The 16,405-nt window shown below is 54.4% G+C and overlaps 1 protein-coding gene across 1 annotated transcript; it reads right to left on the reverse strand.

Moving 5' to 3' along the window:
* Positions 1–14,442: 14,442 nt before the first annotated feature.
* Positions 14,443–15,564, reverse strand: GPR25 (G protein-coupled receptor 25). Its single transcript, XM_061185252.1, has one exon. The coding sequence runs from the start codon at positions 15,562–15,564 to the stop codon at positions 14,443–14,445; it is 1,122 nt and encodes a 373-aa protein (XP_061041235.1).
* Between the last annotated feature and the right edge of the window lie 841 nt (positions 15,565–16,405).

A 16,405-nucleotide genomic window follows, 5' to 3' on the forward strand; every position in this document is an offset into this window, starting at 1 on the left:
CCAATTTGTACTGAGGCGCTAGGTGAGCTAACCTGGCTGAAGAGTCATGTGGGCTAAGGATTTCAGATTTTTATCTTGAAACTGACGAAGAGCTCCCAGGAAACAGAACCAATAGGGGATCCCCCGTGTGTGTGTGTGTGTGTGTGTGTGTGTACACACAAAGAGAGGGGAATTGGTCCACGCTATTCCTATTCCAAAGGCTGACAGGTCCACAACCTGCAGGGTGGGGCTGGCAGGCTGGAGACCGGGAGGAGTTGCAGTCCCAGCCCAGAGGCCGTATGCTTGCCGAACTCCCTCTTTATTAAAGTCAGTCTTCTTGCTATTCAGGCCTTCACCTGAGTGGATGCGGCCCACCAACATTATGGCAGGTCATCTGCTTCACTCAGAGTCTACTGTTTATTTCAATGTTAATCTCATCTTTAAAAAAATACCTTCGCAGAAACATCTGGAATAATGTTTGACCAAATAGCTGGGTACCGTGGCCTAGCCAAGTTGACATATAAACTTAACCATCACACTACTGAAGACTGTCCATCTGAGGACAAGCCGGGCAGACTCACGTTCCGGTCACTTTGGTGTGTGAGCAATTGGCACGGGGAGAGTTGCAGAACAGGGGAACCGTGGAGAGACGGTATCCAGACAAGGGGTGAATTCACGCTGTGGCATTGGGGGGATGGGGGGAGGCATTGGGGGGATGGGGGAGGCATTGGGGGGATGGGGGGAGTCAAGAGCTCTTTGGGAGCAAGACCTAGTCTGACTCTGTAAGTGATTGACTAAAGGCTTGGCAGAGAGGAAGGGGAGGAGCCGGGGGTTCCCGGGTCTGCTTGAGTTCAGGGTAAGGTGTGTTCATTTTAGGGCATGGGTGATAATGTCCTGAGAGCAGCCCGGCTGCAGGAAGGGCTTGGGAGCCGCAGCAGAGCTGCAGCTACGGGACCGGCTGAGATCACCCGGGAAGGGTGTGCGGGATGAGAAAGGATGGGGGCAGGGGGAGGAAATTCTGGGAACACTTAAGGGATGGACAGGTCGTAAAGTACCTCCAAAGGTAAGCATTATTATTATTACTCATGCGATGGAATAATTTGTTGAAATGTCGATTTGTAGCCCCTCCCCCTCCCAGTCACCCCTGACTTTTCTCTGGATGGTAGGCAGTGGATTCCTGAAGGCCTCAGCCCCGGGCCCACTGAGACAATGCCAGGGGGCTCGAGGAGCAAGGGTAGGGATGCGGCTTTGCGGGCCCGGACACAGAGGGGAGATAGACTGGGAATGGGAAAGAAGACGGCCTGTGCAGCGAGGACCCCAAGGTGCCTCGGGAGGTGATGAGACCTCAGTAGGGATGGGGGTTGGGATGCGGGGCCCCAGATTTCTGGCCTTGACAGATTCTTTCACTGCATGTGTCCAGGGGACAGGAGCCCTGGCGACAAGAGACCCCTGGGGGCCAGAGCAACTAGGATGGCTGCCTTCCCCCTGCCTTCTGGGCTCCTTTAAGCCTTCAAGGATACTGCATGAGAAAATGCAATTTTTTGCCATCCCAGCAGGCCCAGGACAGAATCAAACTGATTGAAAAGAAATTAAGTAATATATGTGTCTTGCAAGCCTGAGCTTGAAGGTTGAGATTTGCAGCAACACTGTTCCCTTCATTTACAGGTAAGGAAACTGAGGCCCAGAGAAGCTCAAGCTGGGTTAAAGGCACACAACCAGTAAGGGACTGATGTGCTTTTGCGAGGTAGACCTTTCTGATTCCATAACCCTAACCTGTGGCCGAAAAACTCCAGACACGTAAAGGGATCAGACAGACATGGTGAAGGGAGGAAGCATGTCAGGGACAAGAGTTCTGGTCACTGCAGCTCTCACTCGGCCTTGGTGTGTATGGCAGGGCGGGGCAACTGTGGAGGGCTTGATGGAGGCAAAGTTCAAACACTCAGGCTCTGTCTCAAGGGGCCATCACTGCAAATGTGGTCATAAGAAAAAGGCGTCTGTTTCAAAGACAAAGCTGGAAATCCACATTTTCTATGTGAAATCAGATTGGTACACCTTCGATTTTCTTGTTAAAAATTCAGAGGCGTCTGGGCTTCCCTGGTGGCGCAGTGGTTAAGAATCCGCCTATCAATACAGGGGACACGGGTTCGATCCCTGGTCCGGGAAGATCCCACATGCCGCGGAGCAACTAAGCCTGTGCCACAACTACTGAGCCTGCACTCTAGAGCCTGCGAGCCACAACTACTGAAGCCCACGTGCTACAAGTACTGAAGCCCTCGCGCCTAGAGCCCGTCCTCGCAACAAGAGAAGCCACCGCAATGAGAAGCCTGCGCACCGCAACGAAAAGTAGCCCCCACTCGCCGCAACTAGAGAAAGCCCGCGTGCAGCAACGAAGACCCAACGTAGCCAAAAATAACTGAATTTAAAATATATTTTTTTAAAAAGATATAATTAAAAAAAAATTCAGAGGGGTCAAGCAAACCGTGTCTACGTGCATTGGGCTGTGGTGCAGGTGCTGCTCCAGGACCCGCCACCTCTAGGAGCCCGAGTCGGAAACTGGTTTGGACAGGAGGCCCAGAGCACTGGAAGATGCTGGGCTTGGAAACAGAAGCCGGGCCCTCACTGGGGACTGACCGGCTCAGACCGTGGAGGGAAGGGGTGGGTGCAGCTTGGGAGAGACCACCAAGCCCGGATCAGCCTTCCCTCCTGCGCACTTTGGCTGAAGGGGGCAAGGGCGCGCCTCCATCAGCCATCAGAGGGGCTTTTGGTGGCTGGGCAACGGCCTGCCTGCACCCTGAACCCACCCACTCACACCCCCGCCCCAGCGGAGGGGGCTCACCCAGACCTCTCCCTGCCCAGTGGGAGCTGCCCTGGTCCCGCTGACTCGTCCCCTGGGGCCTCAGGCCCAGCAGAGAGGGTGAGGTTCCCCTTGCCCACCCCTCCCCCTGCTCTGTGGCCCAGACGGTGCCCTGTCTGTGCCCTCGGCCAGAAGCTCTTTGGAGACTCCAGGATGACTCGGAGCCGAGGCCCTGCTTCCTCTCCTGACCGCATCCTGCAGCTCGCAGCGGGGGCAGGTGCAGGGGAGGCACTGCCCCGGGCCTCTGTTTTGGTTGCCAGAAGCTAGAATGGTCCAGACGGCCGCAGCCTGGTGAGTAGCTCTGCGAAACGCAGACAACTGACTTTGGGGCCAAGCCAGGGGGCTTCATTCCACTTCTTCTCAAGGGAAGGGAACCCCGACACGGGGGCCAGACAGGAGTCAGAGCTGCTTGGAGTGCAGGGCAGGCCCATCCCCGGGGCTCAGGCTCAGGGCAGGAAAGGACCCACCGCCCAAGAGGCCAGCATCCTCCAGGCGGGCGGCTCTCCCTGGTTTCTCTCCAGGGTTTAGGGTCCCGCCCCGCACCCTCCCCGCCTGCCGTCTCTCTCCTCTTTCATTTTTCCTGTGCCTTCTCTCTTCCTTCTCTGCTTCATCTCCAGCCCCTCCATCCCGGCCTGCGCACTGCCTGGACCAGGATCCCTGAGGCGCCACCCTCTCCCCGGCCCTGCTCCCCCCGCCGCGACCACCAGGGGGCGACAGTTTCCGGCGGAGCCTCCGGTCTCCGTGCGCCGGCGGGGGGACAGGGATGGAGAGCCAGCCGGGGCCTGGGGCTCTAATCCAGCAGGGTCTCTGCCTCGCTTCCCGCCCGCGAGCCCCCTGGCCCCGCTTCCCCTGCGTCCGCCGTGGGACCACGTGTCCAGCCTGCCCCACCGCCCTGGCCTCTCTGGCCGGACCCCCTTTCCTTTCTGGAGACGCAAAGAAAACTGGGAACTTAAGAAAAGGTAGTGAATGGTGTTAAACATAATACAACTGCAGAGATAAAGCTAAATACCAGAACAAGGGGAGACAGGCATTTTGGGAGCTTTCCACCGTGGCAGAGACCAGCATCCAGACCAGAAGACACCCGGGTCCTGAGGGTGGGTCCAGAGGGCGGCTCTGCCCCAAGCTCCCCACCGGGAAGCGTGTCTGCTTGTCAGATGGCAAGTAGTGGTCACTGCCCACCCGGTCCCCACCCCTGTGGCCCCTGGGTGGGCGGGTGCGGTGGAGAATCCCAGGCCCCGGGAGCAGACCCGCCCGCAGGACCCCATGGTGCTGCCCCTGGAAAAGGCTGAGAACTGGGCAGCTGGGGGGGTGTGCCCTGCCCAGGGCTGGATTATCGCCAGTACTCCAGTAACCCCTGCCCATTTCAAAGGCCTGGGCTGGAGATGCCTCTGAAATAGCGCCGGACCCCCCCGGGGCCCTTGCATCACTTTACCTGGCAGGTGCGAGCGTGCAGAGTGGCTCAGGTTCATCATTTAGGAGAGATGTTAAAACACGTGTTTTGGAGTCAAACAGCCTCGGTTTCTTCCTCTGTAAAATGGTGGTGATGGGGTCACGCGTGTGGCCTTGATGAGGGTAATGAAACTGTGCAGATAGAATGTACTCCGCACGGAGTAAGCTCCCAGAAGAAGGCAGTGATTTGTTAAACGATGTTTTTTCGACATTCCTCGTCTTAAAAAAAAAAAGTTTTTCTTCTTTCTCACACTCAATTCTCAGGAAAAAATAATAATATTTCTGCACGATAATTGCATCTTTCATGTTCCAAACCTGTTACCGGTGACCAAGTTCCACTTCCTGTGGTTTAGCAGCTTCAGGCTTCAGAAGGCAAATCGCCTCCTGTGACCAGGCCGCCGGGCCTGCGCCTTGGCACTGGTTAACTGAAAACAAACTAGTGCCTCACACCTTTGGCGTCTCTTAAACTCCTCAGTGATGAGAATGGAAGGGAAGGGAGTGTTTTGAAGGGAAGTTGGTTTAAATTGAGGTCAGATGCTGTTGAAATGTTCCGTAAACGCCGCTGCGTGTGACCTTCCGGCACTTCCCTCAGAGCTCTGGTTCCAGCCACTCCTGCCCTCACCCTCTGTGACCTGGCGACTTAGGTCGATGCATTTCCATTGATTTGTTCATAAATGCACTCACCAAAGTGTTCTAGGTGCTCTGATCACTCTGTAGGGGGTGGGTGGGTTCCGTGGAGTGGCCGAGAGGCCCTAGGAGGAGCTCAGGCTCGTTGGGCACTTGTGACGGGACGGGCAGAAGGTCCCAGGCTGGAATCGGGGGGAGATGCCACCCGGTTTGTTCAAGAAACGTCAAAACTTCACTGTTGTCTTGGAGGCTGCAAAGTGGGTGATTTCCATATTCTTACCCACTGTTAAGAGCTGGGATTTCCAGCAGGAATAGGTAAGAAATTGAGAAGCAATTAAAATGCACCCACAGGGTAACAGGGAGGGGGGAGGTGAGAGGACAGAGGGACGTAAGCTTTACCATTTCTGTGTGAGCTTTTTGTTGTGAAAATGCATTCCCTGTGTACGTGCAATTTCTGTAATTAAAATAGTGTAAAACTTAATATGAAGACTCTCCAACATTAGTAAAAGCAGAGTCTAGTATAGTGAACTCCCATTTATCCATCACCTAGACTTAGTAATTATCAACATTTCCCTGTATTTCCATAGTTTATTTTTTCTTTAGTGAAATATTTTAAAGAAAAATCCCAGGCCTGGTAACCTATCACTTCTAAATGTTTCAGAACGCATCTCAGGAAAAAAAAAAAACAAAACTGCTCCTTTTTCTTATATAAACATGTGGCCGTTATCACAATAACTCCTTAATATTACCTAATACCAAGTCCATTCAGAGTCCTCCAGTTGTCCCAACACTGTCTTTTAAAGTCAGTCTGTTTGTATCTGGATCCAGTAAGGCCTACACGTTACATTCTGCTCTTTTAATCTTGTGTGGGTCCCCTCCCCACCCTGATTTCTTTTTAATCATGTCAGTGACTTTTTGAAATCAGGTTAGTTGCCTCGTGAAATGACCTGCGTTCTGTGTTTCATCTGCTGCGTTTAACTTGCTCCTAACCCCACATTTCCTGCAACCTGGAAGTTACCGGCAAAGCCTTGATTGGGATTCTGGCTTCTGTTCTGGGTGAGAACACCTCACAGACGGTGTCAGACGCTCCATCCCCCTCCTCTCCCAGAGGCAGGTAACCTCTGGTCGCTTCTCTTACAGCGATGATGTGGAGCTGACCTGGGGGTTCCGGGTGACAGCGATCCTCCACCATCAGACTGTGTTTTCCCCTTGTCACTAGGAGATAATCTGTGAGGTGACATGTCCAGCCCCCATCAGTTCCCACCAAGTGGTTTTAGTATCTTTTTATCTAACAAACACCCATCACTGTGGCCTGAGTCAGTTATTGTACTGAGGCTGCAAAAGGAGATTTTCTATGTCTAATTAAAATATTTTTTTCTCTTAAAAAGCAATAAATTTCATATGATGTGAGCCGTTTCCTTCTTAGTGATCCATTTTCCCAATTCAGGTTGTGACACAAGAAAACCCCCAGAAGACGTCCACACTGGTTTATTAGATTTTACAATAACCTCCCTATTTATACCACATGCTGGGGAGCCCTCGGCAGGCTCTGCTTACGTGTCTTTCCTGGTATAATGTCTGAGAGCACAGAGTATGTGTGGCTCTCTCGGTGCAGGACCCAGAGAAACAGGCTCTTACAAAAAGCATTTGTGAAGCGGCTGACACGTGAATTTTACTTGCAGATTTGATGTCAGTCGTTTGTCTTTCTTTGGCCTCCTGTTGATGGGTTTGTTCATAGCAGTGGATGGCATGGTTGAGTTTGTGTGTATGCGGATGGTTTTGCCTTGACTTTAATTTTTAGTTGATGGTTACATGCATCTAGCCTTTGATGGGTGCATTTTATAAAATATTTAAAATATTTTTTAAAAGCAATAAACTAGATTAGTCTCTGGAGAACAGGCTGGGCCCCCAATCATGGGCTTGTGGATTCTTTGGACTGACAGCGGCCAGAGAGGACCCCTCACCCAAGCCCACCCAGTGCTGGGGTCTTGCCTGCAGCTGCCCGACTGTCCAGCACTGGTTACAGCGCCTCAGCAGAGTGGTGACCGTGGGTGAGGCTCTCAGCCCCTCTCACTGCAGGGAACGCTCTGGCCTCTGCAGGACATTCCCAGGCCGGAGGGACCAAATGTCCTGGGTCTACTCATAGGCTTTCACTGAAGGGTCCCTGTGATTAACTGACACCCTGGAAATCAGTGACGTACAAAAGCGGCTCAGTCACAAGACAGAATGCTGTGTGTGATTTTCAGTTTCAAGAAAAGAGAAATAGGAAAAGAAAAATACAGCTTTACCCAAATGAAAGGTCCACATGGCTTTATTTCCTTCTTTGATGCCAGTGAGGCTACCATCCCCATCTTTTTTGTGTCGCGGATGGAGACTCAAGTTACCAGGCTTGTCCTGGAGGCGAGCTGGGAGTCTTTTTAATTTCTGTAGTCCTGTGGTCTTGCACACTGACTGGCACATAGTAAACTCAAAATGAAAATGAGTTGAATCAGTGATTTTGAGAAGAGAAATCCAAAACGATGGTGTGACTCAATTCCATTTAACGAATGTCTTTCTTGGGTTTTTTACTCCCAATAATTAGAGCAAACATGCAATGCTTAATATGTGTCAGATAGTCCGGAGCACTTCACATATTAACACATCTAACTCTTTCACATTCCCTTTGTGGTAAGAAACATTATTCCCGTTTTAGGATGAGGATTTTGAGGTGAATAACGAAGACAGGGAGGAGGCAGCTGAGAGCTGCTGGTGTGTTTCACAATCAGCACCTGGGGTCTAAAATAATCCTGGTAATTCTGACAAAAACTTGGTTACATAGTTGTGCTACATTTCAAAGTGCTTTGTTCCCAAAGCTGCTGCTACTGGGGAAAGTGAGGCGGTTTCCAGAGGCGCTGGGAGCCCCGAGGAGGGCCGGGGGGCAGGGGGTTTGGGACCCACATTCAAACCAGCCCTGAGCCAGGAGGAGGAGGTGATCACCGCACACATTGACCAGAGCAGGGGTGCTGGCACCTCAACTGCCTGACAGCGGAGGCCCCGCTAGTTACACGCAGCCTGGCCCCGGACGGAGCCTTCAAAAGGACCACTGTGACATCTACGTGGTGGCCAAGAAAAATGCTTCTAATACCTTACGGGGAAAAAAAGCAGAGCACCTTGTGATTTCAGTAACGTGACGTGGGACCATGACAGGAGAAGGGCTCGGGGGAGAAGGTCAGAAAATGAAAATGAGTACAGTTAGGCTGCAGGACCCTGAGCTATTCTACTGTGAATGGGACCTTGTCTCTCTTTATAGTGATCACAGTTTTAGAAAATGAGACCTGAGAAGGTTTGAGGCAGTAGCTTCTATAAAAACCGAAACTTTGTTTGAAAAGATAGAAAGAATTGGGCGAACCTGCGACCCTACCCGGTGCTGTGACTTTGTGGGCACGGGATCTGGTGTAGGGACAGCCCGGCGTGAGCTGCTTGTTTTAGGGTATCTGTGTGGCAGGGGATCCCAGGGGAAACGGGGAGTGTGCACACCCGAAGACAGTCATTTTCAGAGCAGGGCGAGCTAGATTAATCACCCCTCGTCTGGCACCTCTTCCCGGGCAAACCACAGCCTCCCAGACGCTGCAGCTGCTTCAGCTGCTTCGCGGGCCGGTGCCTGAGGCTTCTACCCAGCAAAGCCCAGCACCTTCCACCCCGCCTGTGGGGTTACCCAGGCAGCCCTGGGGGTGGGCTTTAGCACTGCTTCTCCCAGTCCTGACCCCGACCCCAGCACGCCTGGGAAGAGCCCCCTTCCCCCTCTTAATCGGATGCCCAAACTTCATCTCCTGAGGGGACCCTGGTTGTATTAGTTTGGGTTCTTCAGAGAAACAGAATATATATAAAGACGTTTATTGTAAGAAATTGGCCCAGGCTTCCCTGGTGGTCCGGTGGTTAAGACTCCGTGCTCCCAATGCAGGGGGCACGGGTTTGACCCCTGGTCAGGGAACTAAGATCCCTCATGCTCATCACGGCCACCCCCCCCCCCAAAAAAAATAAAACACAACAAAACAAAGAGACTGGCCCTCGTGGTTATGGAGGTTGAGAGGTCCCAGATCTGCACTAGGCAAGCTGGAGGCCCCGGAGAGCCGACGTTGGGGGTCCCAGTGCCAGGCTGGGCCCGAAGGGAGGAGAAGCCTGACGTCCCAGCTCAGCTGGTCGGTGGAGAGTGGGTTCTCTCTGACTCTGCCTTTGTGCTCTAGTCAGGCCTTGAGTGGAAGCATGAGGCTGCCCCTGTGACGGAGGGCCGTCCGCTCTACTCAGTGTCTGATTCAAATGTTAATCTCATCCCAAAACACCCAGAATGATATTTGACCGAGCACCCAGGCGCCTGGTGGCCCAGTCAAGCTGACACATGAAGTTAAGCATCACCCTGATCTTTTGAGAACAGAAGCAGGGCCAGTGATGGTGGTCTTCACCCCAGGGCACCCTTCGGTTTAGCGCTAATTGGTGAGAAACAGGGTAAGCCAGGCACTAGCAAACTAGAGGAGGTGGAGGATGGCTTGAGCTGTGGACCAGGATGTGGGCTTTTCTAAGTCCTGCCCTGTGCGTGACCTCGGCAAGTCAACAAACCTTGGTGTTTGAGTTCCCATCTATAAAATGGGGGTAATAACACAAGTCCTTAAGGCAAGTTACATGAACTCTCCAAGGCTCAATTTTTTCATCCGGTGAACAGGGAGAATAATATACATGCCATAAAGTTGTTGTGAGGATTAATAAGATAGTAGATATAAAACCCTTAGGTCAGCACCTCTCACATAGTATGTGCTCAATAAATATTAGCCATTATTTTAACACCTACTTCAGAGCTATATTGTAATAATATGTTGTATAAAAAAGGTCTTTGAAATAACATAATAAGATGGTAATATTGTATTCTTTTAAACCTGGGCAGATACCAAATTGGCAAATATTTTTTTACGATAATAACACCTGGTGTTTGTTCAGGGTGTGGTGAACGGGCACCCGCATACCTCCAGAGAGAATGTAAATTTTTCAACATTTTTGGCACAGTGTACCAAAGTCTTAAATTGTTCATAATCTCTGATGAATAATTTCACTTCTAGGAATTTGTCCTGAACAAAGAATCAGAAATGAATATAAAGATTTTTGTCCAAGGATGTTCATCACAGAATTACGTATAAGAATGAAAACTTGAAAAAAAGTTTAGGGGCTTAGTTAAATAAATGCGGTTACATTTCATATAATGATGTAATGTAACCTTAAAAAGATGTTTAGAATAATATTTAACGACCTGATAAAATATGGCATTTTGCAAGTGAAGGAAGCAGGCCACAAAATAACGTATATAACATATATTCAACAAACTGTTACTGAATGCCAAGTTTGTGGCAGGCACTGGGTACACACTTGGGAACACCATAGACTCAGTGTTTGGTCTCATACAGATTGACCCCAATTTACTTGTTTATTTATTTATTTTAATTTGATTTACTTGATTTACTTATTTATTTATTTATTTTTGGCCGTGTGGCAGGCAGGATCTTAGTTCCCTGACCAGGGATTGAAGCCGTGCCCCCTGCAGTGGAAGCGCAGAGTCTTAACCATTGGACCGCCAGGGAAGACCCCAATTTAGCTGGGAAACAATGTACATGTGTATTATTATATACACAGAAAAAGGAGGTATCTCTTCACGGTGGAATAATGGATATTTTCCATATTTTTCCTTTATATTTTCCTGTAATTTCCTTTTTTAAAAAAAACAAAGAACCTGCATTACTTAAACGATCAGTGGGGGGAAACTTACAATTTGTAAGAGAGAGCCTAGGCCTGGGCATCCCTGGGCGTGAGCTGGGTGTCACACGGGAGGGGGTGGCAGGGTCCAGAGAAGTCAGGAGGGAGAGACAGAGGCTTAAGCTGCACTGTTGCTGGTCTGCGACCCTGACCAGGCTGCTTCCAAGCCCAGCCCTATCATCAATAAAATGAACGGATCATTCCTGCCTGCCCCGGGGTCATGAGGACCAAGGAAAGCATGTCTATGTGCCTTTTACAAACGTGTGCTGTGCTGCAGAGATGCAAGTGGTCGCTGTTACCTTAAGCAGGTGACTTCCTGGGTCTGGTCCTCCCTGCCCTCTTGGAATGAGCAAAACGGGCCTCCAGCTCTGCAGGCCTGTGATGGACGTACATAGGGATCTCACACAGCGCCCACTCTCATGAGAGATGCAATGGCACACTCAGCAAACACTCTGGTGACAATAGGAGGAAAGTGGTTTCACCTCCTCGCTTCCTCCTTCCCTCCCGCAAACCCAGCATCCCTGCCCTTTGGCTCCCGGGTCTTTCTATCCTTTGCCCCACTGGACTGAGTGGGGGTCTTGATGGGAGCGGGAGTGGTGAGTAGCTTCCTGCAGGCCACCCAGCCAAGGCAGGGCAGGATTTAGACCCCATGGGCTCTGACAAACGAGATGTCCTCACCATGTCCAGAGTGATGCTGGGGCTGAGTTATCTCACCAAGCGTGGCTTCACCCGCTCTGCCATTCCCATGAACTCCCCAGATCACTCACCCAGGGGCCTGGGTGACAACACGGTGCCCTGAGAAAGGGCCCAAGGAAGCCCAGAATTAGTCACAAGTTCAAATCAGAGTCACACAGGCCGATGTGCCCAGCCTTTGCCCAGATGTTGACCTTTAAAAAACCCAGAGCAGCTCCACCCCGTCCTCCTCTTCAGGCCACAGACTTGGGCAAGGGGAGGGGGCAGCCACGGAAGGGGAGGGGCAAGGGCAGCGGGGCCTGGACCGAGCTACTCCTGAGGGTGGGGCTCCTGTGATTTCTCACGTATGGCTGAGCCCCTTTGCTGTGCACCTGAAACTATCACAACGTTGTTAATCGGCTATACTCCAATACAAAATAGTTTAAAAAAAAGAACGTGATTTCCCTTGATCTGTGAGGTGCCTGAGCAAAATAGATAGAACCATCTCCACCCTTCAGATGAAGAACGAGAGGCTGGAGGGAGCTGGCAGAGATGCCCAAGGCAGGCCCCGCCGGGACTGAGCCAGGTCAGGACCGGCTCTGTCTTTAGCTCCAGCCCTGGGGCACTGGGACTGCTCTTTGTTCACTGACCTTAAAAGAAGCTCGCAGAAAATTTCACGACAGAGAAATCGAGGGGAAGGGGCTACCACTCCCTCACTCCTACAGCCCTTTCCTGTGTGCCCTTTTTGTAGATCATAATACCATGCAACAGACCCCCGCTTTTACCCTTCATGTTATTTCTTATCATTTCGGATGAAGACGGGGTCCCGATGATCATTCCCTCCATGGGGGGTTCATGCGTGTCCCCTTCCCCACCAGGCACTGGGGACACAGCCTCAAACCAAACAGACATACTCCCTTGGCTTATGGAGCTCACATGCTCAAGGGAGGGACAACAAACACAGAGAGAGACCGGACGGCTTCCCGTTAGTTGAGAAGAGAGACGCCTATGGCGCTTAGCTGGAGCTAGAGAAAGAAAAGCACAAAAGGTGTTTTTTACCCAAAGGACTCTGTGGTTCCTAATGTTTTGCTTCAACAACACCAAGGCTAACAATTATTTTATATCCTCCAGCCTTGAAGTGTGTGGGTGTTTATTTAACACAAGCAAATTCTGTTACCCCTTTTTTCTTTTCACTTATCAGCATTTTCCAATCTCCCAGCAGCGGGAGGGAAATGCTGAGTTTTGATAACTACTGTGCTGGGGGGAGATGGAGAAGTTTTCTGTCTGTCTGTCTGTCTTCAGGGAACTCAGTTCATCAGCAAGTCGGGAGAAGCAAGGTGACAGGGGTCCAGGTAGGGGCTCCGTCAGAACAGCCCAGAAAAGCGCTTCTGCTGTAAGCTGAGGCCTCATCATATGAAACGGTCATCTCTTGCCTCGGAGGCCGATGAGGTGAGGATGGGAGGAGCCCCAATGTACCGAGGGCTTCAAGGTTAAAATGTCTGGACTCGGTCCTGCCAGCCCGGCGGCCCCACAGGCTGCAAGGCCTGCCCCCCTCGGGTGCGTGGGGAGGACGTGCCCAGGTGCGCTCCTCCCAGCTTGACCTCCCAGGGCCGCTGACAGGCGGCTTCGAACTGCTCTAACCCATCAGCCCCAAAGACTGGACTCCACGCCTGCCCGGGGGTCTGGCTGAGAGGCGGGCTCTCAGAGAGAAATTCTGAGCTCCTTTCCGCAACGACTGACACTTTTTCAGGCCAAATCCTCTTAAAAGTAGAAACACCGAAATTTCCACCTCTCCAGAAACCTCAAACGATGTCACAGAGTCAGAAAATGGAGACCCTCAACATTTGTACTGGATGGTCTCAAAAGGGGTAGGAAAAAAAGCCCTGGGCTGATCTGAGAATCACAATGACACATTTCCTCTTTGAAGTGACACCTGGCTGGCAGATGACCTTAAATCTTTTATTTTTTTTTTTCTCTCTCTCTCTGAAACCTTCAAAATGTGAAGCATCCTTTAAAATAATGAGAATAAAAAGATATGCTGCCCTCCTGTGGGACTGCTGTGCCCACGGTGGGATCAACTCTCTCGGTCCCTGGCTTCACTCCAAATCCTGATCACTTTGAGGTCAACCTCAACTCCTGGGTTGAGTTTTGTCTGACCCAGTGTTCCATTCGCCTCTGCTCAAGTAAAGACAGACACAGTTGTCAGGAGAGGGCAGCGAGAGTGTTTATTGAGAAAGGGGAACTCACACCGGAGGGCCTGGTGTCCGGGCTGGGGGATAGAAAATCCAAACACCTGATGAGAGATGCCGGAACCCTCTGTCCAGAGGGAAGGTCCAGGATAACTTCCAGGGTGAGTCCTGCCACTTGTTGGGAGTGGGGAGAAGATACAGAACCGGGGCAGGCCCGGGCTTCTGGGGAAACTGTCAGGAGGAATGGCTGGGTGACCCGACAGCAGGGCTGGTTCCCACACTTTGGCGAGCTTTGAAAATGAAGATCTGAACTGATGGTGACTAATGATTCAGCAAACTCTGCCACCAAGACCGCTGAGTATAAAGGGCTGTCGGTTTCATAGTCTGCAGGATTTTTTGGAAAGTGAGGGGCCAGAGGGTCTGGCTTGGAGGAGGTATTTCTCAGAAGGCAATGGCGATTGTAGGGACCAAAGGTAACAGAGCCCAAGACAAGAGTGGCTTCTGGGGGGGCTCTGGCCTGTGCTCCTACCCACGGGGCAGAGCAGGGAGGCCCACTTCCCCTTCCCCTACTTGGCGGACCCTGCGGTGTCCGGGCTGCTGTCGGCTCCATCTCGCAGGACCTTTCTTGGGCTGGAGACAAAGAGCCCAGGTGCCCACGGGGCAGAGCGGGAGAAGAGCTGGTCTCAGCGGCCTGGCGTGGGGGGAGTTCGAAACGCTGAGGTTCTGGGAAAGCTGGTGAAGGAGACCCGGGGGGTCTAGGCGGTGCCGGCGGAGCCGCTCTCCGCGCTCGGGAAGGCAGGGCCGGGGAAGGCAGGTAGGGGGTTGGGGGCGGCCCACTCGCTATGCCTCCCGCCCCTCTCCGCGCGCCGCTGCCGCGCGCTCCTCCGGGCCGGCCAGCTATGGGCCCACGGCCGAGGAGGCGTTCGTCGTCTGGGCTCGGCCCGCACTGCGGGCCGGGCTCCGGAACGGGGAGCCGTAGTCCTGGGAGAGCGAGGACGCCGAGCCGCCCCCGCGCGCCGCGCGCTCTGAGCGCCAGCAGGCCCCGCGCCGCCGCAGCTGCGCGCGGAACGAGCGGTCGAGCAGCAGGTAGATGAGCGGGTTGGCGCAGCTGTTGACGAAGGCCAGGCAGGTGGCGACCGAGAGGCCCCAGCGCAGCGCCAGCAGCAGGCGGCAGGGCAGCGGCAGCGCGCGCAGGCTCGCCAGGTGGAAGACGGCGCGCAGCGCGCAGAAGGGCAGCCAGGAGCCCACGAAGGCGCCCTCGACGGCGAAGATGATGCGCAGCGAGCGGCTCCGGGCGCGGCCCAGGTGCGCCGGCCCGCGCAGGCGGCGCGACACGCGGCAGTAGCAGACGACGGTGACGGCCAGGGGCAGCGCCAGCGTCAGCAGCAGCAGCAGCAGGCCCAGGCCCTGGAAGGCGTCGGACGGCTCCTCGGCGCACTGGCTGCCGCGGCCCCCGGGGAGCGGCCGCAGGCGGCGGAAGGCCAGCGAGGGCAGGCCGGCCGCCAGCGCCGCGGCCCACACGCCCCCGCACGCGGCCAGCGCGCAGCGCCGGGTGCGGCGGGCGCGCGCGGCCAGCGGGCGGCCCACGGCCAGGTAGCGGTCCACGCTGAGGCCGGCGAGCAGCAGGGCGCCCGCGCAGCGCGTGCCGGCCATGGCGAAGCTGCTGAGCTTGCACAGGCCCTCGCCGAAGGGCCAGAGGCCACCCCGCGCCGCCGCCGCGGCCCACAGCGGCAGCGTGAGCACGAAGCCCAGGTCGGCGGCCGCCAGGTGCTGCACGAAGGTGTCCACGAGCCGCCGTGGGCCGCGCCGCCCGACCAGCAGCCACAGCACGAAGGCGTTGCCCGGCAGGCCTACGGCGAAGGCCGCCAGGTAGAGCGCGGGGATGTAAGCGTAGCCGTAGGGCAGGTCCCGGGCCTCGCACAGCTCCTGCTCCAGCTCCAGCTCCTCCGGGGCGCCCGACCCTGAGTAGTCCCAGGACGCCGTCCCCGGGCTGGGGCTCCACGGCTCGGTGGGGCGCATGGCCGGCGAGGCCCGGGCGGACGCGGCGTCGAGAGGGAGGGTGGCTCTTCACGGCCGGTGCCCAGCACCTCCCTTCCTGTCACCCCCGGGCCGAGGCGACTGGGTGGGCAGGAAGGGGTGGGGGAGGAGGAGGAGTGGGGGAGGAGGAGGGGACGGGGAGGGGAGGAGGAGGGGGGAAGAGGAGGAAGGGGGGAGGAGGAGGAAGAGGGGAGGGGAGGGGAGGGGAGGAGGGGGGTACGAGGAAGAGGGGAGGGGAGGGGAGGGGAGGGGCGAGGGGCAGGCTCCTGGGGCGGAGACGGTGGCCAACGATTTGGGGCGGGGAGGGGAGGGGCGGGGGCTTCCCAGCTGGGTCCTTGGAGGAAAAGTCCCCAGGGCTGGGACACCGCCCTGCCTCCCTTGGGAGCCTGGCCTGTCCGTCTCCATAAGTCGTTCGGTTTCTTTGTTCATGAGCCAAGAATGGCAATCGTCTCAGGGGTCTGGTGGCCGGTTGAAGAGGCGCTCAGAGCCCCAGGCGGTCCTCACCCCCGCTTGGCCCCTGCTCCCCGCTGCTGTCTGTCTCTGTGAGGAGACAGGACCAGGGGTGAGGATTTTATCTGGGGAGGAGCCTCCCGCCGCGGTTCCCCTGCCTTCTAGGAAAGAGGGGTTCTGTCATCTGTGCACAGCGGGCATGTTGCGGGGAGCCTGCCCTTGGGGGGCCTACCTACTATCAGGGACTGGCCACCAGGCCCTCAAATGGTGTTAGCTCCCTGAGATGCTGGGCCGAGTGCCTTAGCCCAAAGGGTGGCTTTTCTGACCAACTCAGGTTCTCAGGGAGCCACAAGGGAGGGTTTGACCCTGGAGA

The sequence above is a fragment of the Eubalaena glacialis genome, chromosome 3 (assembly GCF_028564815.1).
Source record: "Eubalaena glacialis isolate mEubGla1 chromosome 3, mEubGla1.1.hap2.+ XY, whole genome shotgun sequence".
In the NCBI taxonomy this organism is placed as follows: domain Eukaryota; kingdom Metazoa; phylum Chordata; class Mammalia; order Artiodactyla; family Balaenidae; genus Eubalaena; species Eubalaena glacialis.

What these genes read in the sequence shown, in the direction of transcription:
- GPR25 (XM_061185252.1), bottom strand. Translation starts at nt 15,564, where the DNA reads ATGCGCCCCACCGAGCCGTGGAGCCCCAGCCCGGGGACGGCGTCCTGG.